General features: G+C 40.7%; 1 protein-coding gene across 1 annotated transcript in view; it reads right to left on the bottom strand.

Moving 5' to 3' along the window:
- SPATA5 (spermatogenesis associated 5) overlaps positions 1 to 26,676 on the bottom strand; it is a gene marked incomplete at its 5' end in the record, with an annotated part of 190,376 nt that extends 163,700 nt beyond the window's left edge. The window contains 9 exons of the mRNA XM_008936145.1: positions 54 to 208; positions 15,382 to 15,637; positions 16,923 to 17,046; positions 17,900 to 17,956; positions 18,594 to 18,723; positions 20,945 to 21,568; positions 22,625 to 22,683; positions 25,815 to 25,972; positions 26,552 to 26,676. Of these exons, the coding sequence (XP_008934393.1) occupies positions 54 to 208; positions 15,382 to 15,637; positions 16,923 to 17,046; positions 17,900 to 17,956; positions 18,594 to 18,723; positions 20,945 to 21,568; positions 22,625 to 22,683; positions 25,815 to 25,972; positions 26,552 to 26,676 (1,688 nt within the window). The remainder of the gene's footprint in view (positions 1 to 53; positions 209 to 15,381; positions 15,638 to 16,922; positions 17,047 to 17,899; positions 17,957 to 18,593; positions 18,724 to 20,944; positions 21,569 to 22,624; positions 22,684 to 25,814; positions 25,973 to 26,551) is intronic.
- Positions 26,677 to 26,684: the final 8 nt, after the last annotated feature.

Here is a 26,684-nt window from a genome sequence, read left to right as displayed (position 1 = left end):
CTTTCAATGTGGCTCAAACAAGTTTGCTAGCATACTGCAAAAAAATAACTTACTTTTGGCACATCAACTGCCACCTCCCTCATGGCGCTGGGCCTGACATCATTCATCCCCTGCAGGAAGTCATTGAAAGCAATCATCACTGACCCAGCCACCTCGTTGTCTAATAGGTTGGGTCTTTTCCCCAGTGCTCTCCGCAACGCGTACAAACCTATTAAAAACAACAAAAAAAACATCCATGGAAATATGTAAACTTCCTCCTGGCTCTCACAAAGTGTACAATGCAAACAGCACCACTGGGGAGGAAATGGTGCTCAAAATAATGTCTCAGTGATGGGCCTTAACAAAGAACATGCAAGGCACTTCTGATGAGAAGGCAAGAAAAAGGGGATTTAATGACGACAGAGAGAATATGAATGAATCTGTTCCAAAAGACAACGGAACAGCCTTGCCCCTGTGTTCCTGGAGATGCAGCTAAAGGGCAATAACCTCCCAATGCCCATACGTCAATTCGAACATTCCTAAACTAGAGGAAGAGGGATAAAGAATATTCAAGGCAAACATTAAACCAGCTCACATAAGACATCTGCATACTTGTCCATTCCTCTGTTATCAGGACTATGTTTTCCAAGCTGCTCTTAAACTCAGGAGATTTCTTTTACTTTCCTTTGAACACTATTTTGCCATCTAGTAAGGTGCCTGATACTTTTTTCTTGATACACAGCAGAACATTCCCTGCAACACTCAATAGCTCTTTATTCCCTTCAGCTATCACACTCTTCAAACACAACTACAGCTTTTACCTTCTCCTTCATTTGGCCAAACCACTCACAAACAATACCTACAAATCTCTACACTAATTCCTAGCTTCTCCCTGTAATTCCATCCTTCAAAAGCCACCAAGTCCCACCCACTGACACATCAGTCTATCAATACTCAAGTGGGACCAAATGGTGGCATCTGTAGCTCCCAGACGTTCCCCAGAGAGCAACCACAGCCCCCACTGCACAAGATGCTCAGAAACATCACGGTTTTCCCGTGCATAATTATGCTTTCTAAGGTCTAATGTAATTTGGAGTTCTACTGCTTCTGTTTCCAACCCTGTTCTGTGAACTGAAACTCTCAAATACGTCATTTGCTATATTATTACAGGATTAATATAATCTTATCTATTACAGGCATACACACATCCACAGGTATGTTATATCTTCTTGTCACATACTACAAAAATATGAGGCACTCTAGTTTGCCTTACATGACCATAAAAAGACAAACATTTGTTAAAGTTTTTCTATATTTAACCAAACAAAACATCAATTAGTCCTACATGAAAGGACAATAAAAGGGATAAGCCGTTTCTGAAAACAGACATGGTTCTAACTTTCAGCAGATTGTTGTCATTTTTCTGCAGAGGCTCTGGTAGACGTGGACATGAGAAGTTCCTGACAATGACAGGAATTCTGCATTTCCTACAATATATACAACGTGTGAAGAGATATAATATCTCCCCTGTGAAGCAGTCCAGCTGGTGTCTCTCCATAAACTGCCAATTATGGCAAGGTCTGAGCACCTGCATTCAATACCAGGCTCTTAATACAATAATGGAAAAAAAAAATTGTAATTCAGGTTTCCCCTTGCACAGAACATCCAGAACTAATAAGATGTATAAATAAAAACATTCCATGAGGCCAAGGAGAAAAATGAAAATCTGGTCACCAGAGGACAAGTATAAAATATAACTGACTCATTTTAACAACCCAGACAATTTTCATGTTATTCCTTCCCCTCCTGCTTCTTCCTTCCTCTGAAACAGTTCATTTTAAGCAAGCAAAAAACTTAAGCAAAGCAACATAGATTAATCCCCCCAATTTAAAATTTAAACCCAAGCAAATAACACATTTGGTGTCTTATTCTAGTGTCACTGCATTAGAGGGGTAGCACTTTGAGGGGTGGGGATCAAGCCCCAGATGAAGTCAATTTACATGTCACTCTCACTTTAAAAAAAAAAATAAAGAATCAATAACAAAGCATGGAATTAAGTCACAGAGGAAAGCCAGTAAATGATAAAGATCTCTGCTCCTCATTTTTATACTTATCTGCTCCATCAGGTACCAGTCTAGCCCTGTGCCTATTTGATGCTCTTTAATTGTGCCATGGTTAGCTTTCTTTCATAACGAGGAATTCCTAAAACCAAACAAGTTTATTTTAAAAATTGAGAAAGAATGGCACATAAAAACACCCAAGGAGAATACGGCTCGTAAGGATCTTTACTGCCAGTGCTACTAGGAGCATGAGTGAAATTTCAGTCCTCAGCAGTGGGTTTGAAACTCAGCAGCCTTGATCCAGAACAGCAATAAAGAGGTCACAGCTTTCCAAACAAAGCCGGAATTCATTTCAGCCTGTGCACGCACATGCCACTGCTCAGGTCAGCATTTAATTGAACCAATGTTTTACATTAAAACAATAATAAAAAACAGATTGAAAAAGAAAGCATGATTCTTCCTGTTTCCTCCTGTTATCATAATCATTCTTTCCTGCACTTCAGAATGACCTCTAACCAGAGGGGGAGGGGGAAAGTCTTACTAACAGGAGAAGGGTACAGCCAGCGGTTTGCCGGAGGCAGAAAAACACATCCTTGTCTGGAGACACTGCAAGATGTATGAAACGTAAGGAAATGCAGGGGAGGGTGCAAAATGTGCTGCTAGAAGCTCCTGAGGCACAGGAGGTGAAACACTACAGCAAACCCACGTTGATCCCTACAGAAGTCAGCGTAATGAGCTGAAGATTCAGATGTAGCACCTCAGCAAACACAGAGCATCTCAGCTTAGCTCCTGGGTATCTTAAAGTGTGGGAATATTTTGAGTTGAGTTTATGTCAGCTCTGCAAACTGACCCTGAGCACAGCATTTGTTTCAGCTTTGCTTCCTCCTTTCCAGATGCTACTTCATTCTTAACGATTAATGAGTATGAGTAGCCTTGTGGCAGCGACCGACGAGGCTCAGCAGTGGGCAAGGAGGTTTTCCTGCTGTCTTATTCCAGCACGAGTCCTGTGTGAGGCAAGGTCCCAGCACAGACCTAAGGTTGGTGGGACTGTTGGCAGAAGCACAAGCTCCCTGATTTTACTAATGGGACACAGGACTGGTCCCTAGGACTGCCCTGTGCAGAGCAAGAACTTCTCTCAGAAATCAGTCTTGGCAATAGAGAGCAACACTGATTCTCAGTGGAGGATAAATGGAAAATCCCAGTTAATTATAAAAAAAAAAAAAAAAAGAAACAAGCGTAATAAGTCATGCATGATTACAAACAATGGAAGGTAAACAATTTGTTCCAGCCCAGCAACTGTGTTCTCTACCTCACCAACTCATCCTGTCTGTCTAGAACAGAGGAAACTAAGTGGACAGAGAGGAAAAAAACTCAGCAGAACGCCCTGTCCTGGTACAGATGATCCTTCTTTGGTACCAAACGATGCATGAGGTCGATAGCATTGTTACCCTGCAAGATTTTCTTGCTCATAGCTTGGCTAAGTGTTGGCATATTAGATCATAATCAGAAGTGTCTGAGCCCAAAAATAAACTCTACAACATTGCTGTATTTGTCAGTCTCTGTATGATTGTACAGTACTGTAAATCATAAAAAGCATCCACCCAAAACAATGAACATCTGTACTTTAAGTTTCAAAAACAGAATATACCAAATACTTCAGGAAATGAACAAAACCAAATTGCTAATAATGCACCTCTCACTGCCCATCAGCTATTTCTGCTGCAAGTCCATCTGGTCTGGCCTTACTCCACCAGAATCCTAATACCAGAATTTCTAAGTAGCTTCAAAGAAAGTGTAATTTTCCTGTAAGATTGTTTACAAAAGGAAATGTTTCTTCTTTCCCTGAGAATCCAGCATTTCCCTCCCAAATTATTACAGCCAAACCCCAAAGACATGTAACATTTCTCCCTGTGACAGCTGTCAGACTCAACGTGATACCCTCCTGCATGGCTGGAACTGGAATGCTCAGCATCATAAGGAAAGATTTTAGCTTCCTAATGCCAATGGATGGGACATCTTCCTCTGCTTCTAGATCTTTGCATACCATACTTCAAAATTTAGCAGTTTCATGCAGAGAAAGTGCAGTTCCAATAACTTCAAACTGGTTTTGAACCCCTAGGAGGAACATACCTGACTTCACAGGCAAAGGATACCATAAGTTATACCAGTGTTTCATACTTTAGAGATAAGGAGCTCTTCTGCTTTGTATTTGGCAATTTTTAATCAGCATGGCCTTCTGCACTCATTCATGACAACAACCCCAAAATGATACTAGGAACTCTTTTCTAGAACTTCAAGTATTGTATGCTACAATTGACACAGTCTCAAGCATATCACAGCCTCATAACAGAGGGCGTTTATAGCACTTCTATATTAAGATATTGGATAGTCAAATCCAAGGGAAAAAAAGGGGAATGTGTATGGTTTTTGCAGCTATCCATAACTACACAATAACATAGACAAAGCCTGTTGCCTAGCAGACAGAGGCCTCTCATCACCTGGTAAGGAGCACTGCTCTGCTAAGGTCCCACAGATGTTAAACTTTCATTCTGTGCAGACCCAGCAAACCAGCTCTCCTGCCCACCACGGAGAGACAGCAGTAGGTGGCAACTGGAGCAGCTGCCATAAGCACTGGGAGACAGCATGGATGTGTTTTTAGGTAAAGGCTCTTTTTCACTTGACTCCCCAGATAATACAAGAACAGCACCAGGCAAGCACCTGATGTCTGAACCACCAGCAAGCTTTCCTCTGGCCTGAGGGCAGAAATCACCATTCACAAGAGCCGAACTCTTATAAATATATTTTTAAACTTTATTTTTTATTTAATCTGTACATAAAAAACAATGCTTAGTTAGAAAACAAACACCCACACAATCAGGAAACAGAAACTCATTTTTCCTCTTGAAACCATGTTCTGTAATCTGTCTTTAGCTGCCAGTGCTACAGTGGAAAATCCCTGAAGAACTTCCATACACTGTTTGCACAGGAAAGATAACGCCCTTAAACCCCTTGTAACCATAACATTGCAAATTCACTCGGATAAGCTGAGCACTGATCTGCTCAGGGATTACGTGCACAATTTATAGTCCTCCGTGAAGGGCTCTGGCATTTGCTGGAACTTGTCGATGGAATGGACTAAAAGTTGTTGAGAGGTATGACAGGGGAGGGAAAGGAAGGAAGGAGGAACTGTATTTTCAAACCTTGTTTCATACAGGAAACAGTCTATTCCCAGATCAGGTACGCACACATCATTTATCCTAAGACACTGACAACAGAGGGAAATAAGGAATACCAGGCTGCCTCTTTCTAGCCTGCTCTCTGTGTCTAAGTACTAAGCTACAGTCAGCCCTATAGATGTTAGAACAAAAATCAGGCCTGCCAGCCTACCAGAATAGCAAGGGCAGAAAGACAAGAAGCAACAGTTCCAACTATAATTCAGGATATTCTCAAGTCAGAATATAGCTAAAACTTCAAGTCAGGAGAACTATGAAAACTTTCTCTGAAAAGATTTAAGCTCTATTCTCCCAACAACATACAATTCTACTTTCATTCTACATACAACTACCTACTGCTATCTGACTTCACTCCTGCAAAACTAACACACATACAAGTTAAGCTACATCTCACCAGAAGCTCTTTTATGATCTTTTATCAATGAAACAAAAGAACTAAGACTGCTTTCAGATCCCAAGTTTGTCATTATGTATTTCAGGAAAAAGTTTTACCTGGAGCCTGAGAGGGAGTCAGAAGACATTGAACTTTTCTCCTATAGTACCATTTCTACCCAAAAAGCTTGTCTGAAATATATTCTGAAGAATTCCACCTCAAACATATTTGGAGTATATTACCACTGTTCTTCAAGTTACATTTGAAACCAGACTCAGAACAAAAAAAAAAAAAAAAAAAAGTGAAAGGAAAAAAACCCCATACCAATTGTTTCAGAGATGACAGTGTAATTGAGCCCTAGATGTTCCCATATTAGTGTCACTGTCACTCCAAGAATGTAAAAGCCAAACGATTAAAACAAAATTTAAAGAGAACTACGAGAAAACTGTTAGCCAAAATTCAAATGATATCTAAATCTAGAAACACAACTGCATCAAAATGAAATTCTGCCTGAAATAATACAAAGTGACATAAATATCAGACACCACGAAAAAATGGAACAGGGAATTAAAAATGAAAAATGATTGCCTTTCCAAAATTAAAAGAAGCTACTAAAGGTTTCTTAAAGTGTAATACACCTTTCAAACAAGCAATTTCCAAAAAAGTATGCTTGTATCTTGAAGGAAAAAAATAAGATTTTAGTCCAATTTTAATTTTAATTCCAATTGATAACTGCAGCCTGCTTCAGACCCAAGAAATAGAATCATTTTCTGCATCCCGAGGAACCACCTGTGATAATTTAATGCCAGGTTACTGGAGGGCTGCAGTGAACACAGACTCTGTTATCAGGAGGAAAACACCACACTGCCTGTGTGCTGGTCAGCAGCCACCGTGAGTGTGGGTATCCTCCTTCACCTGGCAGGAGGTGGGAAGTTGGAGAAGACGTGGTGGGAGAGGAAGAGGGAATCATGCAAGTCTGCAGAACACCTTTCAGTTCACAAAATGTCAGTGAAGATGAATGACTGCATGTACACCATGTTGTGTAACCTAGAAGAAAAGTCCAGAGATTTGCCAAATCTCTTCTCAGAGATTAAAGGTCAGTAAATTGCCTTCAGCTCTTAGATGTGCAAAACCTTTAAAATCTGTGGAGTGTCTTCAAAAATCAGTTTAGTCTTGATGAAATAATTTTTATTAATTCAAAGGTGCCATACAGACAGCTGAGGACTTCCTCTCTTGCTACAGAAGGAACCCTGCCTGGCACACAACTCTCACCCAGGGAGCTGAAGCCCCTGAGGGATGTAAAACCCAGTAAGCAGCACAGGAATGAGCAAACCTCTCTTGTCAGCGTCCCTTTGGGCTGGGTTTCCAACACTGTGTTGGTTCCCAGGTCTAGAAAATAAACAAGGACCACACAGAACTGTCTGTTCCCACCACAGCTTGGCCAACAACCCAGCCTAAGACAGTATACACCCTAGATTTATTCTGTTCTTAAGCAAAACGATATAATGGTAAATTCTGGGGATCTGCAAGCTAAGGAATGATGTTCTAACAGCCACTTCCTAGCCCAGTGGTCTGCACAGGTAGTGCTGCCCCAACACAGGATACTCTGACATCCTGCTTCCCCCCACCCTTCAAACCAACTTGCTTTGGGGCTGGCCCTCCAACACATTCAAACGTTCAAGTTTCTATATGCATTGCCACATGTGAGGAATCTCATTCTCCTGTACCACTCAAGCAGCAGAAACAAGAACATGATGTCCATCTTGAGGTTAATTTAAAATATTAACAACAATTATTGATCAACTCTTCTGAAAATATTATTTCCTGCTTATATAAATATTGGCAGACAGAATGGGATGTGCTTTAAACAGATTATTAAGTACTCAGCCCATAACTGTGTATATGAAGTCAGCAATCTCATCATCCAATTAACTGCATGCCAGTTTCAGAAAAAAACACACTTAGCTATGATGAAACCCAAAAGTTCACATCCCCTGACTGCAGTAAGTGCAACATTCTCCCTACAAAAACAAAAATCAAGTACCACTACAAAACAAACCCCAAAAAAGGCTGAAGATTTTGTACAAGAAAAAAATAACTACAAGAAGCATCATAAGATGCACCAGTGCTCTCTTCAGAGAGGCAAACAGAGGAAGACTTTTTCCCTCTGGCTACAAAGACAGCAACACTAAGGAAACATCTGTGAACACAGCACGTGCAAAGACACTGGGAAAAAGGGATTCAGAAATTTTGCAATCACATCAGAATGACACTGAACCAAAGTAGAAGGGTGAGAATCTAACCCCATGCAGCTAAAATAACACAATTTTTGTGGAATCTTAGAAAATGAGTTGAACTATTTTAAACATCTAAGACAGCAATTCTAAAAGCAATTCTGACTTTGTCTTTGCCCCACAAGAGGTTGGGAGGAGAAAATCCTACAGAAGAGGACCAGGGATCCCACAGACAGGAATCAGGTCAACAGACTCTGCCCAGTCTCAAGCATGTCCCTTCAAGCCACTCAGCAGCACCCAGCTGTAGCCAGCCACTTCTGCACAGAAACAACCATCCCGAGTCAGTCCTCTCAGAAACAACCCAAAGCCACATGTTGCAGCTCCAGTCCAAAAAAGCCACATTGCTTTGTGATGTGGGCGTGCAAGCAAGGATGCATTTCTTCATAACCTGTTTAGACAGCAAACTAGGTCAGTTGCTTTGCTTTTAAAAGAGCTTCTGCATTAAGGACCCTGCTTGAAAAGTACAGAACACAGCACCAGCTTAAAACTCATCAATGCTGAAGATGGGGAATGGATTTTCTTCATCTTCTTACAACTCAAATTAGCACCACGGAACACAGTGTCAGACAACTCAATTGTTCCTGTCCAAAAATTAGTTTGAAGCTTTAATTCTGTAGCATGTCTGGACTTGTCAATGCATTGTCCTGCCCTTTATGAAGAAAATCTCCCAATTTCCTAAGAATACATGTTTCTGATATTGACCATCTGACTATTCACGTTACTAATATCCTCAAAAAAAAAACCCACATTTTCTAGATGATCTTTTCATAAAAAAAGCAAGTGGCCTTTCCATCATTTTGAACATCCCACGGGAGCCAGTATTCAGCTTGAGAATGCAATAGCAGAGGTTTGCAACAGTGTGCTTTCAATCTTTTTCCATGCTATTAAAAAAAAAAAGGAACAACATAGACATGGTATTTTTGGTCACTTTCCATAAGGGAATAAAATAACTATAGCATGTCAAGCAGTGCTTTCCCTTTAAAACCTTAAACTGCAATCAGTTACTTTGAAAACAAACCACAGGACACACTGGAAAATAAACAATCCCATTGCCCTGGTCATCAACTGCCTTTGTCAGAATTTGCACTTTCTGCAGTGTCAGCCCACGTTCTTACATTTAGGATTACAATACAAGAAAAACATTGACAGTTTTTGTACACCCCCAGCAGAACTCGGGTCCAAATAGTGTTGGGAAAGGTTTGGATGGAGCATGTTTTGCTCTGAGGGGACAGATGCTCTTGATGCCCTAACGTCAGGCTGTGTCACCAAGGTCATGACCAAGCTGAAATGAAATGAAGAGCTCGGATTTGAGCTGCAAGGCTGAACCCAGCATTTGTCTAATTGAAAGAGCAGTCAGAGGCTGGTCCTCAGGGTGCACAGAGACTCCCTGTTAACCACATTAGCCCACACAGCTCACGTTTCCTGCAGGTGGCCAGGCTACCAAAACTGCAGAAGCTGTGGGGGGGGGAAAAAAAAAAAAAAAAACACACAAAAAAAAACCTATCACACATAGATCTAACAAAGGCACCTTCCTGGGTTTCAGGGGAATTTAATTCCCCATCAGTTACAGGGGAAAAATAAAAAAAAAAAACCTAGAAGCCAACCCTCCAATGGCCTTTTTTTTAAATCTGTTTTTTTTTTTTTTAATGCAAGTGGAATGAAGAAACTCTTTTTTTGTGTTGTAAAAGATGCAGCAGGAAGCTTCTCAGCTCCAACAAAAGCCAAGTATAGTATCCTCAGTAATAACTTGTACTTCCAGAGATCTAATGTCTACATATAATCAATTACAGAGCTATCAATTAAACAGCATAAATACTCTCCATTGTAGCTGTATTATTCATCAGAACACAGGGGTAATAAATGAATCAAGTGAATACTACAGACAGTAAGATCTCCAAACAACAAGACTCCTAAAATTATGAACCTAAGACAAGAGACCACATCACATGTCTCTGCAAGCAGCTTCACAGATTCAGTAGAGGAATGTTGATGCATACTGGTCAAAGATGTAACTCACTTTTGTTTCTGTAAGATTCTTAGCAGCTAGCTCAAGCCAGTGAACTGTTATAAGCCTAAATGCTAAGCAAGGGGATACCTTCAACCATATCACAAAGCAGCAATTTAAAATCAAACTTTGAGGCAGAGCAAAGTGAGCAGTGCTTCTTTCACAGATGTCTCAAAGCTTCAGAGGTTTCAATGCAGCATCCTCACTGGAACCAAACAGATGTTATTGCAAGAGAGACCACTATTTAAACAAAGACATTTGTTCTTCCTCTCCCCATGATGCTATCTTATCACAGTCCAAGTGTTTTATATCAGCACACTGAAATTATGTGGAATGAGCAAGGATGTTCAAGATAAATTCTAAGAGTTACAAAGCAAATACTTCCTTTCTCTGTAAACAATATGACTGAATCCACTTCTTGAAGAAATCAAGCTATATTTATATTCACCCTCTTGAAATGCTACAGGCAGCCATAGAAGGATAAGTTTATAATAAATTGCTATATTTGGAAACCTTTGTTGCTAAGCATCTTCTAACATTCAGAACAGTTTATACCATTCATGTCCCCGCTACATAATTAACATTTCATATGTTTAAAAGAAAAAAAGTGCAGTGCTTATCTTTCTTGAAAAACTAAAACCATTATTTTTTTTAGGGAATTAATAGAAGACTGTGAGGCAAATTAATTAAAGCAGAAGCAACAAGATCTCAGGGGCATACAAACACTGACATTATGGGCAAGGATATGGCAGAGTCTTTCTTCTAGACACGGACTCTGCTTGAGCTAATTCAGAAGGCAGCTGTTCACACTAAAAGGGAGTTGACTAGATACTTTAGGACATAGCAGAACTCTCCCACTGGTAAGAATAGGACTCTCTCAGCTGTACACATAACTAAGTCCTTCTCTTGTCAAGAACTCTGCCCACATGAATCCCTCAGAGGGTACTCAAGTCCTCAAGAGACTACCACACGGAGCCCCAGGCAAGCTGATGTCCGCGGGGTGTGAAGATAAGCTCAGCTACACTAAATCTGAAAGCACTGCATCTAAGCCAGTGGTATTTGCCCTGTTAGAAATACCAGGTTTACTTTTAATTTTGCTGGAATGACCATAGTTACTTGTAAACCAGACAATTAACACCTGCTCAACATGCGAGGGGGGATACAAGCACTCTGTGCAACAATTAAGGCTGAGCCAGATACATGTACAACACAGCCAACGCTGTCATCCTGCTGTCAGCTCTTCCAGCAACCCTGTAAACTTCAGGATACCTCCTACCTTTCCTCTAAAGTCACAGGATTTTATGGTTTCGTTCTGTGAGAAGCTTAGAGCGGTATCTTTTGTACAGGAAAAGAAGGGACTGGGGAAAAATCCGCTACTATTTTGAAATTTCAGCAGATCACATCAAAACACTTTTTACTCATTATTATATCCATCTACATGTACATATTCCACAGATGTTTGGTCATAATACCCTACTTGGGAAAGTCCAGAGCACCCTGCACAGATCCTCCAGGCTTCTTATCCCCCTTTCCTCTCCTCACCCGTTCCAGCACACACAACACTGCAATTCCATGCACACCACATGCACAGGGGCTGAGAAACTATTCATAAAGGCTCCTAAAAGTTCTTTGCCATTTCCACAAAATGCACAGAGCTGCTGAACAGACACAAAAATTTGCCTGTCTGACCCCAGAAGCACCATGAAACAATTCTGGCACCAGGGAACAACTTCTGCCAAGAAAACAGTTGGAATATGTTTAACTCTACAACAGAGATTACATTAACACAGGTTCTTCAGAATTATATAGAAGATAAACATCAAAGCTTTTATCATGAAGTAGCTTAGGAAACCTAACTATAGGTGCAGAAGTGAAAGGTTTGCCTATCACAGCCCTACAGTTACTACATTTACCATGTTACACCAATTACCACACCCTTGGTTTATAGCAGCACTATATCCACTACATCACACACGTGCTAGGAAAACTGAGTTGAAGTACAAAGATAAGGAAGGATGAGTCCTTTGGAAATGACCTGAACTTTGTATTAAGAATATAAACACATTTTGCTTGTGAACTTTCACGCTTTCCAGCCCAAATGAAGGACCTAAAGATATAAACAGGGTAGCTGGGACTCAATAGTCTCCCAAAGACTACTACTGCAATACAATGAGCAAGTGGCAATCTCGTGCCAAGTCTTGAACAATTATTTCTGAGCTTAGAACTCCTGCTCCTAAAATAGTCCCTGTGTTTTATCTGCACTTACACACTCACCATGTGTGAAACTGGCACAAGTAACCTTAAAATTTGTGAAAAAACTCTTAACTGAGCTATTGCCTGAATATCAAGCATTGTGGTTATTTAGAAATGTGCACCAGCAGCCCTAAGTATATGCTGATATCATGTTTTATGTGGTAATATATACGAAATATTATGTCCCATTCTGAGCCCCACATTACCAAAAGGTTATTGACAAACTGGAAAGAGTTCAGAGAAAGTCAACAAAATTTCTCAGAAGGCAGGAAGGGCTTATTTATGAGGAAAGATTAAAAGAGCTAAATATTTATAGTTTGGCTCAGTAATGAATGAGGAGGTAGGGGACATGAGAACAGCCCAGAGATATCTGAAGGGTGTAAACACTCAGGAAGGAGAGTAAACGTGTTATACAAGGATGTAAATAGAAATAATGGGATTAAACTAAACAAGGAGAAGTCTAGGCTGAATATCAGAGAGTTCCTGGACAGCAAGCTATCCTGGCTCAGGGCACAGTTTAAGTGAAGCAATAGAAGCCCATTGCTTGGAACAACAAACAAGACTAGACAAAACACTGGAACATTTGCCACATGGAATAACCTTGCTCTGCCAAGGAGAAATATTACCTCCTAAAACTTGTCTTTTCTCAGCTTAACTCCAGTGAAAGCAGTAATATTTTTACACGTTGTTGAAAATTTAACAGAAAACAAAAATAGACATCAAGAGCTTCACTGGGAAAAAAAAAAAAACAGTCCAGCTAAGGACATTCATTAACCACGAGCAACTTAAATTCAGTTTAAGTAACACTTTGACCAAACAATGCTTCTGCAACTTTCTGAATAGAAAAAACCACACGTGGGCTGCAAGGAGCCCATGGCGCGGGATTGTGTTCTCCCCAGCAGAGGTCTCTCCAGGTTAACAAATGACAAGGAAATGAAACAGCATGGATTCAAACTCAGGAAAGATCAACAGAAAGGAGCCTTCCCTCATTCCCAGCACTGGCTTTGGATGCAAAGCTCAGAACCAGCGAGCCCTGCAATCAGCCGCAGGTAGATGCCATACGTTTGGGATCCACATAGCATGTCATGTTCAGTTTGCACAGCATTCAAAATTTATTTTCTCAAGGCTTTTGTGGGCAAATACAGCCTATGTGCAGCTGGATTATGAAGTGTCCAGAATCCATGTGTGCATGCACGAGTAAAGCCTGGGCTGGGTTGTGTTTGGAACTGAAACCACAACACTTTTCACTGAAAACTTTAGGTTACATTATTGAAGTATTTACTGTGTGAGGACTATGACACAGGCACACTGACAGGCTTCCAAAAACACAGAGGAAGGAAAATAAAAAGGGAGTTTATCTTTTGTTTTTGTTGTCAGTATAATTTGTTTTTAAAAGAATGTTTGCTAACTTAGAAAAGAGCTTAAAACACAACTGAAGGCACTACAAGAGTGCTATAAAAAGAACAGTCTGTGTCCATAATATTTGTACACAGCTTTTTTCTTCTTGATCAACACAAAAGTTCACTAACTTATATTTGAGAATAATCCCTTAAAAATTCTGGCAACTGGCAAATAACAACCTTGCTGTTCCAGGTGTCACCACCCCTAGGAAAACCTCCGTCATCTCCACAGTTAGTTCTGATGCAAGAATTACCCGAGCACTGTGCCAGAGGAAGCTGTCCCAGGGCCAAAGTAACCAGCACATACAGCAAGCGTGTGTTTGCAAACTGCAAGAGAACAAATCTACGTCAGCAGAGCTAAGAGTCATATTTTGACTAGACTGCTTTAAAAGGCTGCTCGCAGGTAGATTTCAGGTCCAGCACTGAAACCACGTAGACATATTCTAGTAAAACACAGCAACAGAGTGTGCTTCTAGCATTTTTCCAATGGAAAGAGAAGTGAACTCCTGTTCGAGTATTCCTCAGAACCCCCTGAACCCTGGCTGTGTGATGCAGGGGTAACTCTCCAGGGCTACGCCTGTCCCAGGGGCCAGGGGCCACCTCCCAGTGCCCAGCTCCAGGCGTGCTCTCCAGCTCCACCACACAGCCAGAGCCAGGCACCTACAGTGCCCCCAACCCATCACAAGCTCCTCATCACCTGCAGATGAGACAGGGACCAGCCGTGGGTGAGAGCCACAGCAACCACCCCTCAGGCCCTCAGTCTCAGCATCCTGGGAATAAGGGCCTGCAGGACAAGCTGCCTAGCCTGAGAGACTTGGGATTTTTGTACAGAAGCAGAAAGGGTAGAAAAACTCTTAGGGATATGCAATTTAATTCACTAAACCATTGGTTTACTGAGAGAGTCAGCTAGCTAAGGTGCTACAAACGGCACAGGGGATTCCCTAGTGCTACTGCTCTCAACATTTCATTTTACATTCTATTAATAGGCAAAGATTTTTTTTCTGATCTGCCCAGGAGCAGACTGGTGTTCTTCAAATTTCGTGCCTGGCTATGTTTTCTTTGCCACAGAAATTAATTAAAAGCTCTTACTACATACTATAGATTTTTATTTTTTTAAACAAAATAAAAGCATCATAGAATCATTTCAGTTGGAAGAGAGCTTTAAGATCGTCAAGTCCAACCATTAACCCAGCATTGCCAAGTGCATCACTAAACCATGTCCCTCAGCACCTCATCTACACAGCTTTTAAATCACTCCAGGGACGTTGACTCCACCACTTCCCCGCACAGCCTGTTCCAGGACTTGACAACCCTTTTCAGTGAAGAAATTGTTCCTAATGTCCAACCTAAACCTTCCCTGGCACAACTTGAGGCCATTTCCTCTTGTCCTCTCGCTGGTTCCCTGGGAGAAGAGACCAACTCCCAGCCCACTCCAAGCTCCTTTCAGGGAGTTGTGGAGAATGAGAAGGTCCTCCCAGGACTCCTTTTTTCCAGGCTAAACAATCCCAGTCTCCTCAGCCACTCCTCATAAGACTTGTTCTCTATACCCTTCACCAGCTTCATTGCCCTTCTTTGGATACACTCCAGCATCTCAATGTCATTCTTGGAGTGGGGGGCCCTAACCCAAACTGAACCCAGTTCTCAAGGTGCAGCCTCACCAGTGCCCAGTACAAGGGCATGATCCCTGCATTAGTCCTGCTGGCCACACTATTTCTGATAGCTGTTAGTTCTGGTATTGTTAGAAACTCACAATAAGATCCTCATTAAGACAGACCAAGGCTTACCCGCTTCCTTGCACAAGGCTGCCAAGTCTGCACCCACATAACCATGGGTGCTATCGGCCAGCTGCCCCAGCTCGGCTGCCGTGAGCGAGTGAGGAACCTTCCTGAGGAGCTTCTGGAGTATGTCCAGACGGTCTCGGGCGCTGGGGATCCCAATCTCTATCTCCTTGTCGAAGCGCCCAGGCCTGCGCAGCGCTGCGTCCAGCGCATGAGGACGATTAGTGGCCCCAAGGACCAAGAGCTGCCCTTCACTGCCTTCCTGAAGGCATCAAACACAAAAAATTAATTTAAAAAGACAATTAAATGTCACACAGCTTATAAAGACACTTCTTGCTTACTTTCTGCAGCTGTCACACATTGGAGCTAGCATCAGGTTTTTAAAGAAACAAAGCAAACTTTTCAGAACATGTGCCCCACAAGTGATCCCACCAAACCTATCCCTACTTACAACTCAGTAATAGTATACTACTATAGGCTGCACACATACAGATAATACAAGAGAAACTTTACTCCAAGATGCTCTCATCCCAGTGTCTCCCATTTGAATTGCCAGAACCTAATTTCCTAAAAATAAGCATCAAGGAAAGAAAACACTGATTAAGCTAGAAGGCAGCACTGGCAGAAGAAAAGTTTCAGCAGACCTCAAACAAGGTTGAGAAACAAATTAAGGCATCAAAACCAGCAGTGACAGTAGGTTATACAGCTTTCTGTAGGTTCAGTGGGAAAAGCAAGGTGAAAAATCCTAACCAGTTTCCTCAATGTCTACTTTTTCACTTTTAGAGTGAGGGAAAATCAGCAAGGTCTCCTGCAGCACAGTTTAATTTCTTTGAATGAAGCACTTTCTCCAGGAAGAATAGTCATCATCCTTAGCCATGACAGAAAACATTCTGCCTGTGAACAGCTCTGGACTGGGAAACTCAATCTACCATGCAGGAAAATAATGAGACACTGGCAGATCATATGAACACCAGCAACTCATTTTTATACTGTGGACAGGTTTCTATCATTTTTCCTGCTAATAATCATAAAATAATAGATGATAGGTGGGCAAACTTTGGGCATAATCTGTAATGTACTTAAGTCAATTAAATTTACTGTTTCTTCAGTAGCCTTCTGTTCATGTCCTAGATATTACTATGGCAATCTTTAAATAACTATTGTTGCCTTTAATAATACAGCCTACACACCACCAGGCATGTTTTGATGACTTGGATTTCATAGCAATTAAAAATACCTGGCTTAGTTGGATAATGGGCTATTGCTAAAATTTCAATTTTATCTCCAGAATTACAAGAGTGTGAGAAAGCCAAGGAAAGAGATTGAGTGGAAGAAAATTCACTCTCTTCATTTCACAGTTATCAGCACAGTCCCCTCCTATGTCTTTTGCTTAGCATCCACTACAGCATTAGATCGCTATGTAAAGTCTCACCTAAGCCTATTTTTTTTCCCTAAATGACACATCTAGTTGGCTGCATTATAGAAGCTAGATTATTTTGTTCAGCCAGTCTCCAAACTCGTTTAATGTCTCAATCCAGTCTACTTACTGAGCCAATACCATCCATCAATGTCAACAAGGAAGCAACGATTCTCTTTTCAACTTCATTCTGAGCTCCTTCTCTCTTTGGACAGAGTGCATCCAACTCATCTATAAATATAATGGAGGGTCGACTGTAAGAGGAAAAAAAAAAAAGGGGACAAAATTGTCAAGGTGCTCAGGAAGATTTAAAATACCAAGGCAGAAAAGTGCAAAGCTGTTTATGGAAAACATCCAGTTCCTACAAAAATTAACAAGCATCCCACTCCTTCAGGCAACTGAAAGTCTCAACCTCGAACACAGTGTTACTCAGAGGTAGCTAAAACAACAAATGTATTAGACAACTAACACCTTTAAGATGACCTACCAGTCTGCTTTTCTGTGACTCCCTCCCAAAGACTCAACTCTAAGTATACCCATTTAATGAATAAAAATACAGTGTCTATTTGCCACAAATACAGCATGCAAGAGCCTTTGGCTAATGTATTATGAGCACCAATCATCTGGAAACATAAAACCTGCCAGTTCTAACAGATTTGGGCAGAACGCCACCCTAATCCAGTCATGCTATACCCAGCATCAACACTAGTTCCTTTAGAGCTGGCTTCCACAACTCAGCACAGTACTGCAGCAGTCTCTCAAAGATAAAACTAGGGAGAAAAATCTGGATGAAACTCTGGCTCATGCTTCCAGATGTTGAACTTCAAGCACACAATACACAAACAATACAGATCGAGCGACTTGGCACCATCTGCAACAGTCCCTTAAAAAGGCCACTGTCCAAAAGCACGTAACAAGCACACTAAAATTTTACTGCTTTCATTCTAGCTAAGCTCTGGATAAACAAATTTATTTCCTTTTAAAAACCACTGCAGGAAAAAATTACAATTCAAAGACTCTTGCAAATGTTTTTCTTTTAAGAACATTAACACTGGAACCAATACCACAAATAAGTGAGCACGAATAAAATTATCCAAAAGAACATACCACAGGGAAGCTTCAGCAAATATCTGACGTAATCTCGATTCAGACTCCCCGTAAAACCTAGAATAATTAAAATATTTTAATAAAAAACATTTTTTGGTCTTTTCCAGGCAACTTGGAAAAATCACTGCTCAAGTGTTGCAAAAAGCCACAGCGCTCCCTTCCAAAGGCCCGAAGTATATGCAAACCTATAACAACCTTTATTTCCATGACAAGAAATTCAGGTAAAACAGGGCACAGACAAAGATACATCTTGCAGCCTCAACAATTAAAGGGGATAGCTTCTCTCCTCTCTATTAAGAACAATTCTATCTCTTTTTCAAGGAAAAAACCCAAACATTTGTTCCCTGGAGACATTAATCTGTGCAACGTCGTCTTAATTTCAAATATGCTTTAATGAGTCAATTTCTTTTTGGAGAACTACTACATGCAATTGCAGATGCAGTTTCAGTCCCCTCTTTAATTTAGACTGTGCCTTTCACAAATTTCTTGGCCAAATCCCATAAACATCTTTTATTACATGAAGAAACAAACATAAACCCTACTTGAGAGAACCCTTTCCCGTTCATTTTTGACCCTCCTGGGCAGATGGCCCACAGCCAACTTGACATCTACATCTACCCACGACAGAGATGCCAAGAGAGATTTGGGGCTAATACATTTATAGAATTAACAAAAATAAATTGGGTGGACTTACTTGCTTATTATTTCAGGACCATTAATAACAGTAAAGTGAGCGCCAACCTCATTTGCAATGGCTTTGGCAATCATGGTTTTCCCAGTACCCGGAGGGCCGTACAACAGCACTCCTCTGGGAGGAGGGATTCCTTTAAACAAGCACATGCACAGAGAAGAAAGTTATTTCTGATAAATTCCCAACTGAGCAACATGCACTTGCACATGTCACTGTCCCAGTGATTACCCACTATAACTCAAAAATATTACTTGGATAAAATTGTAGGCTTTCTGTTGGAAGAGCACTCTTACACAGGACATATCTAGATTTTATACTCTTAAAGTCCTAACAATTCTGTTTAAAAAGCATCTACTGAAATCTTTATGTGTTTGAGTAGTTCATTATAACTCTTTCTATGCATCATGGTGTTTGGTGTTTATTTCAAAAAAATTATTGGACTAAGTACCTAACACCCATGAATGTACTTTGATTTATCATCATTCTTATAGTGTCATCACTACGCGTTTCCAAAATCATAAAACCACTTCTCTTCAACACTCAAAAAAAAAAAATTTCTTAAATGCTATAAGGCTTGATTCAATACTTACAAAAAAGATTAAAAACCAACATAAAAAGGATGAATTTGCCTCTTTAATGGCAAATGTTAAGAGCCAAACAGACAGAAACATTCAGGCACAGAACGTAAGGGACACTACAAGAACAAGGTACCACCATGTAGAGTTAAATCTGCATAGGAACTACAGGTAGCTGCAGGAAGTAACATTATGATCCCAGGTAAAGAACCAAAGCTCAAGTTTCAGACCAGCAAGGCCAAATTAAATGGGCACAAAGCCAAAATCAGAGGGTGAAAAGTTAGAAAGTAAAGAAAAAAACAGACACAAATGTGGGACAGAGGACTGACCCTGGCACAAAAGACATTGCTGAAACATGACCAGAGAAGAAACATGGGCTGGGTGCTGCAATACCAGACAGGGAATGATGCTTGAAGGACAGGTCATATCCCAGTGGTGGCAAAGGATAATTCAGCTGGCATGGACAGAAAACCTGAATCTTAGGAACTAATATACTCTGCTAACTGATATAGGATGGAAATAAAATGTCCTTACGTACAGGTTACTTCTCAACAGTCCATTAGAGCATGTGCTGCTCCCTCATGTGGTGTTTGAGGTACTGGCACGAAATGGAGCTGCGGAACCAAAGGTCTCTCCTCAGCTGACAGCCTTGCTCCCCACCAGCAGACACAGACTCTAACATTAGTTTGGACATAACTAAAGGTGTGTAACTGGTGAGGAAACATCATTATCTCTCATGTAGTTAGAAAAGAAACTTCTGGGACTAAGTGTGACAAATGGTGATGCTGAAGCAAACTTTCTGCTAACAGAAACCCATGCAGTGATGCTGAGGTTGGAGTTCAGCAAACTGAGCTGGACCATACAGAGGTGAAGACACACACCACCCTGCTGACACCTGCTCAACACACCTCAGCAATACACACCAAAAGAGCTACCTGCATCTTCCCAGTGATCACTGACATCACCTCCTCTCTAAAGAGTATGTGAGAAGAGAGGTAAGGCAGAAAAATAAAAAGTACTCAAAGACATGATATTAAAGAAATATTTACAGGTAAAAGCCCTGTCTCACAGTGATACACACCAAGACTACTACAATGAGCAGATAATCCTGCTTTATGTACGTATCCACCTGTGATACATACACACCACAGTTTTATCTTTGTCACAAAAATCGGCTACATTGCTGCATGTCAGACAATTTCACATATGGCAGGAGTAATCACTTTAGTTTTTCCACATTGTAATTCCATGCTAAGTACACTGAGCAGTTTTAGCAAACAGGCTCAAACACTTCCTTAAAATTCTGCAGGAACCCTATACCACGCATGGATAAAAACAGAAGCATTTATTTGACTGAGTCTCTCAACTTAAAAAAAAAAATATAATTACTTGATTCTACCAGAACAAATACAAATCTTATGACAGCAGAAACATCTGCACCTTTCAAATGTCCAAGTATAGAAGTCTTCCCTATTTGCTATAAATTCTGCTTGGGAATACCTGAATTTTTTTAGAGATACGTATTTCTTTCCTGCTCAATTCTTTTTAATGTAAAGCTAATCATAACATCTTCATAGTATCCATACAGGATAATTATGAAACAGTTTGACATCACTGGGACACACAGGTACACCAGATCAGTGTCACACAAAATTCAGTGCATATTCCTGGAACAACTTGGTTTAACCAAAAAAATACACAAAACAAAATTTTAAAAAAGGCACATGGTAGAAAAAACACTAGTATCAGCTGAAGAAATCCAGCTCTTAGGTGTCATACCGTAACTGCTGAAGAGGCTAGCTTGCTTCAAGGGCAGTTCAACCATTTCTCTAATAGTTCTGAGCTGGCTGCTTAAACCTCCTATCATGTCATAGGTGACTCGGGATTCACAATCACCTTCTTCTGCTACACTAGTCCTTGTTTCAAGAAAATTGATTCTAGTTTGTGAAGAAATGAAATAAAAAGCATCTGTGCTGCTTATTTCTCCAGTTTTGCCAGTCAGTGGGAGTCCTTTCCCAGCCGACTCCAAATCCTCAGCGAGGTCTGCACCACATCCTTTGCTGTAGGTTTGATCTCCCTGACCGGAGTCTTGACCACTGGCTGCCACAGCAGAACTGGGTGTAACTGGTGAACCTGGATCCATCGCTTTGCTGGGTGTGCTCAGGGTTGCAGGTCCCGGGCTGTCCTCTATGTCCACCTGGCTGAGCTGTGAGGACAAGTCTAACACACTTGTCTCCAGGTCAGATCTTTCGAGGTCTGGCTCGTGCGTGTCACTGGAAAGGGCACTGCCCTGGGCAGCCAGCTCTGCACCGTCAGTTCCCTTCACTTTCATCACCACAATGTTACAAAGTTTGCCATAGAAAGTGAAAGCCAAGAGGTTTCCTGGTAAAACTATTTTCCCATCTGTGAGATTACAAAACAACAAAAAAGAAAAAGCAGAAAAAATTTCAATCTACTTTGGCAGCAATAACATTCAGACATTTTTGTATCAAAGTCATTCTTCATCAGGAAGCCTAGAGAGTGCTATAAATTAACACAGCAAAAGGCAATTTCAAGGTAATTTAAATGATTGTTTTGTATACAAGCAGACTGTAATGGATAAACACCCATCAGTATCACATGTCATCTTTCATATTTAACTCATTCTTCCTTTGAGCTTTTTAAATTTCACACAGCATACAAAGGGAGATGATAGAATTAGTACTGTTAGGAACTAAAACTTTTGTATTTGCTGCGTGCCTCAGTTTCATGATATTTCATGTTTAGCCAAACCTCTTTGAGTGTCTGAAAAACAAAGTTTCAGTCTTTGCATTGACAGAGAAAGATCAGCAAACACGACCTGAATGCTCTCTACAGGCACAAAGAAACAAAATGTAAACTAGGTTTATTCTTTCCAGCCAAACTCATAAATTTGGAATGCAGTTCATATTTTCTGCTTCTTAGTGTAGCAATACTGCTAGTAATTCTTCTAAACCAGAAGATTCCCTTTGAGTAGACAATCTGTAGTGAGCACTTCCAGCAGTACCACCTGAAAAACTCAGCCTGCTTTTTTGCCTTCCTTACACACATCTGCCCCTCAATGAGGAGCTATTTTGCTTATTTATGGCAGACCTTAAAAAAAAATTATTGTATGGGATCTCATGTTAATACGAGTGTCTTATCTTGTTTTTAATGTATAGTTAAAACATATTGTTATTAAAAACATACATATCTTGGTTTTAATTGCACTATCACCAATATGTATAATGGAATCTCCATTTAGATAATTAGATATTGACAGCACTGCAAAATTATTTTGCCCACAGAAGACAGATCCCTAAAGAAGTGTGAGTAGACTAACGTCCTCTATTTTGCCATAAGATCTTGATAAATAACTTAAAAGCAACCTTTGCTTTCTATCCCAGACTTGATTATCTTCTAGAAAAACTAAAGTCAAAAGAGAAGTTACAAAACTTATACCTAGGTTTCTCAGTAGACACACAGACATTTCCTCGGCATTAACAGTGGCATCTTTGTCCCTGCAGTAGGAAGAAAAAAAAACATATATATAATTTTTCCAAGCAGTAACTACTTCAAAACCAAACCAGAGCCCACAACACTGAGGCACCAGGATGATGAGTATCACCTGTTTTACACTATACAACCTAACCCCACAAACAGAAACAATGGATGAGCACTTTGCAGTCTTCTTATCACCTTAACTCTGAGGATATTGACATGGTAAAAAAAAAAGAAGTACACACATTTAATTTTGGGTTTGTTTTTCCATACAAAATGCTGTAATAAACAGTATCGTAAGTATTATTTATCATTTGTTAGGATTACAAATATGGAATGCATGCTTCTCATCTTACAGGGAGAATGGCCATTGCTGCATGTACTGGACTGAAAAAATTTCTTTCAGTCCTGCAAACGTCTTTAATTCAACTATCAGCTTCAGCACTTGAAACTGGGCAAGTCTTAAGCACGGCATATCCTCTATCAGAACAGTACAAGTCTTCCCCACAACCAACATTCCAGTCTGTTATTTCACTGAGTCTGAGTGACTTGGCACACAAGCCCTGAGCCAGTTCCCTCCCCAGTCGCCTCGTCGCTGGCATCTACACACGACTGCCCTTGCACCCGCAGCCCTAAGCAAATAAAAGGTAAACAGTGTCTGGCATGAATGGCTGCCTCTGGTGCTCATGTTCAAGCATTTTACATCACATCTATAACTCACTGAGAGCATGGGCAGCATTAACACTCCCTGCTCCCCATGTACACGGCAACATGTAAAGCTGAGGCGATTCAATCACTTTCCAGAGACAGTTTATCCATACAATCTTTTTCCTGCTTCATTTGTGCCTTTACCCTTCATTAAAGCCCATTAAAACCAGTTTTTTTCATAGAACCATAGAACCATTTGGGTTGGAAAAGACTTCTAAGATCACCAAGTCCAACTGTCAACTCAACATGACCATGATCACTAAATCATGTCCCCGAGTACCACATCCAGTTTTTTTGAACCCCTCCATGGACTGTGATTCCACCACCTCCCCGGGCAGCCTGTTCCAATGCCTCACCACTCTGTCAGTAAAGAAATTCTTCCTGAAGTCCAATCTAAACCTCTCCATCTACAACTTAAGCCCCTCTTGTCCTAACACTAGCTACTTGGGAGAAGAGACCAACACCCACCTCACTTCAACCTCTTTTCAGGTAGTTGTAGACAGCAACAAGGTCCTATCTCCTGCAGAGAGCAATAAGGTTTTGATTCCTTAGGATTCACCCTCCTCAGCCGATCTGCACAAGCCTCACACATCAGCCCTTCTGTTCTCACAAGAAAACAAAGGTTTCACTACATCCACCTTGCAGACGAATGCCCACAGCCTTTGTAAACACTTACACGTGTGCGATGAAAAGCAGCACAGCACACCAAGAGAGGAGCAGCAGCACCGAAGGCGTTTAAAGCCGGTGCAGCTGCTGCAAACAAAAGTATCATCAACGGGGGGAGCTCTAACACTAGAAATAAAACCTCGTTTCTCAGTGCTAAACAAGAAAGCAACTTGAGCAATATCTTGCTAATTTAGGGAAGCGCTCACAAAAACACTGCAGCTGCTCCTGACAAGTAAACTCAATTACATCGTTGGGGTCTGAGACTGGGAATCAATTTTTTTTTTTTTAACTGGAAGAAAAATCTAAATTATGCATTCTTATGTAATACAATGGCTTCATGGTTTGTAGTAAATTAACAGGCTTAAAACAATCCTAGAAGCCTGACTCCTGACTGGCTGAGAGGTAAAACTCTGCCCTTGGAACAGGTTCCAAAAAAGTAACAGTCATCTTTAAGTATTTCAGAAGTTAATGCAATTCCTCTGACCTCATCTTTAACTTTTATTTCAGTAAAAGTCCCAGCTTTAAAGAAAGCATGCACTGCATCTTGAAAGGGAAATATATGTAGATTAGGTTTAATTACTTCATTTAATGTAGGATTGGATCTTTAATGAAATTAATATTTTCAACCACTTCTATAACCAAACGACAGGTGATAATAAAACTTCCTATAGGATTAAACTAACCACAGTAAAATGACAAAGATATCACTTTTTTTCCCCATTTTCTAGTGAGAAGGGAGGCATGGAGAGCAAAGCAAGCTAAGGCAAAGGTAATCAGTGAAACTATAATTAAAGCTAAATTGCTTATATGACTGACAAAAAGCAAGATTGCTTCAAAAGCATTGCTGAGAGTCAGCATGCTGGAAAGCAGCATTTCCCTCTTAAAATGGACAATGACAACACTGTTTGAAAACAGTGGTTTGACAGGGAAAAGAAGTTAATTTATAAAAATGAAAGTGTTGAGGTACTTTAGAAGAAACTATAAAATAGCTTTAATTTAGGAAATAACAATAATCAGTTTCTTTATCAACCCAAATTCTCACTCTGTGCAATGAGAACAACAAGTACAGGAAGCCATTCAGCAGCTCAGTAAATAGCTAATTTCTCAAAACTTTCATCTTTTCAAAAGAACTGTGACTTGTACCTGATGCACCCTTTCTGGGGTGAATTTCAAGTAAAGACAAAAACTTACCTCCAAGAGTTTACAATCATAAAAAATAATCCAGTAAATAAAAGCAGAGCACAAAACCACACATACACAAAGGTGAAGTTCAGAAGGGAAGTGGTTAAAAAAAAATAAATTCATTTCACTCTCTCTCACCTGTCATCCAATAGCTCCCTTAACTGCTGCAGGACTCTTCAAAAAGAGCCTCTCAGGTCGCAGTTGGCAGCATACTTCCTCAAGATAACAGCAACAACACAAGCTCCTTCTAACCCAGTATCAGCTACACACAGAGATCATCCTCATCTTTTACAAGTAATTTAGAAGTTTAAAAACTCTGCCTTGATCGTGCAGATCAGGGTGCTGGGCTATCATTACTATTGACTAATTTAACGTAAAACAAGCCACTCCACTGCCCACAGAGGAGGCAGCAGCTAGACACCAGTTAGTAAACTTTAGTCTTAATCCTACAAACATCTGCACCTTTGACCTGATGTAGGTACTCCTTCCACCAAAGGAAGAGAGAAAAAAAAAAAAATATCTTCTAGGAGCTACGAGTCCGCACTGCAAAACAGACACCTGAGGGTATGTCACTATGTTGTAACCAGGTCCGTACCTCAACTTCACATCAACCTCCTCTGCCTGGATGACTGCACCAGTCACTGGCTGCACGGTGACAGCATCACCTGGATTTACCTTCAGGTTCTTCTGCGTGGTTTCACCCAGCCCAACTTTCCCTCCTGGAAAGCCTGTGATGGGCCAAGCAGTACAGACCTACGAAGAGTTTCAAAAAAAACTGCTGTCAGTTGAGATTTCCTCCCACCCTCTTCCACCTCTGCAGCTGAAGTGAGCAATGTCTGGTTACGGAAAACATGGGCTGCAGGAGAAAAAAAGTTAAAAGCTGGTGCCACAGAGCAAGATACAAATAACACTGACTTCCTTAGATATAATTCAAGAAGGACGAGGTTACATTTTGCCTACAAAGATTTAAAAATTCCACCACGCCTCTACACATTCTGCAATAACAGGAAAGCAGACAGTGTGTTGACTAGAAAATGCTAGAAACCAATAAAGAAAGAAGAGGAAAGGGCTGTACTCTTTCTTTGCAAATAAAACACTTGTGTGTGTATAATATACAATACATAATACACACATCCATATGCACAACTTATAAGTTTCTTGAAAAACAAATCAGAAGCATGGGTTTTTTTCCAGTATTGAGAAGAAAAATCTAACTACAAAGTGGAGAATATGGAAAATCACCTTGGCCACCTTCCTCACTACATGCTCCGTTTTGGTCCCTACTGAATACAACAGGAAGGCACCAAAAGCACTTGCAGAAACAAGTCTCACCTCCTGTCGCCCATCAGCAGAGGTAAGCAACACCGGGCGACCTATGCAGAGGTTTGCAGCCTTCATACTGCTCAGGGACAGCTGGGCAAGGGTGCTCCGCAACATTTTGGGAACTTTGTCATCTCCTAATATT

Source organism: Merops nubicus, unplaced genomic scaffold (assembly GCF_000691845.1).
Source record: "Merops nubicus isolate BGI_N331 unplaced genomic scaffold, ASM69184v1 scaffold8392, whole genome shotgun sequence".
In the NCBI taxonomy this organism is placed as follows: Eukaryota; Metazoa; Chordata; class Aves; order Coraciiformes; family Meropidae; genus Merops; species Merops nubicus.
This window is presented reverse-complemented; position numbering and strand designations above follow the sequence as displayed.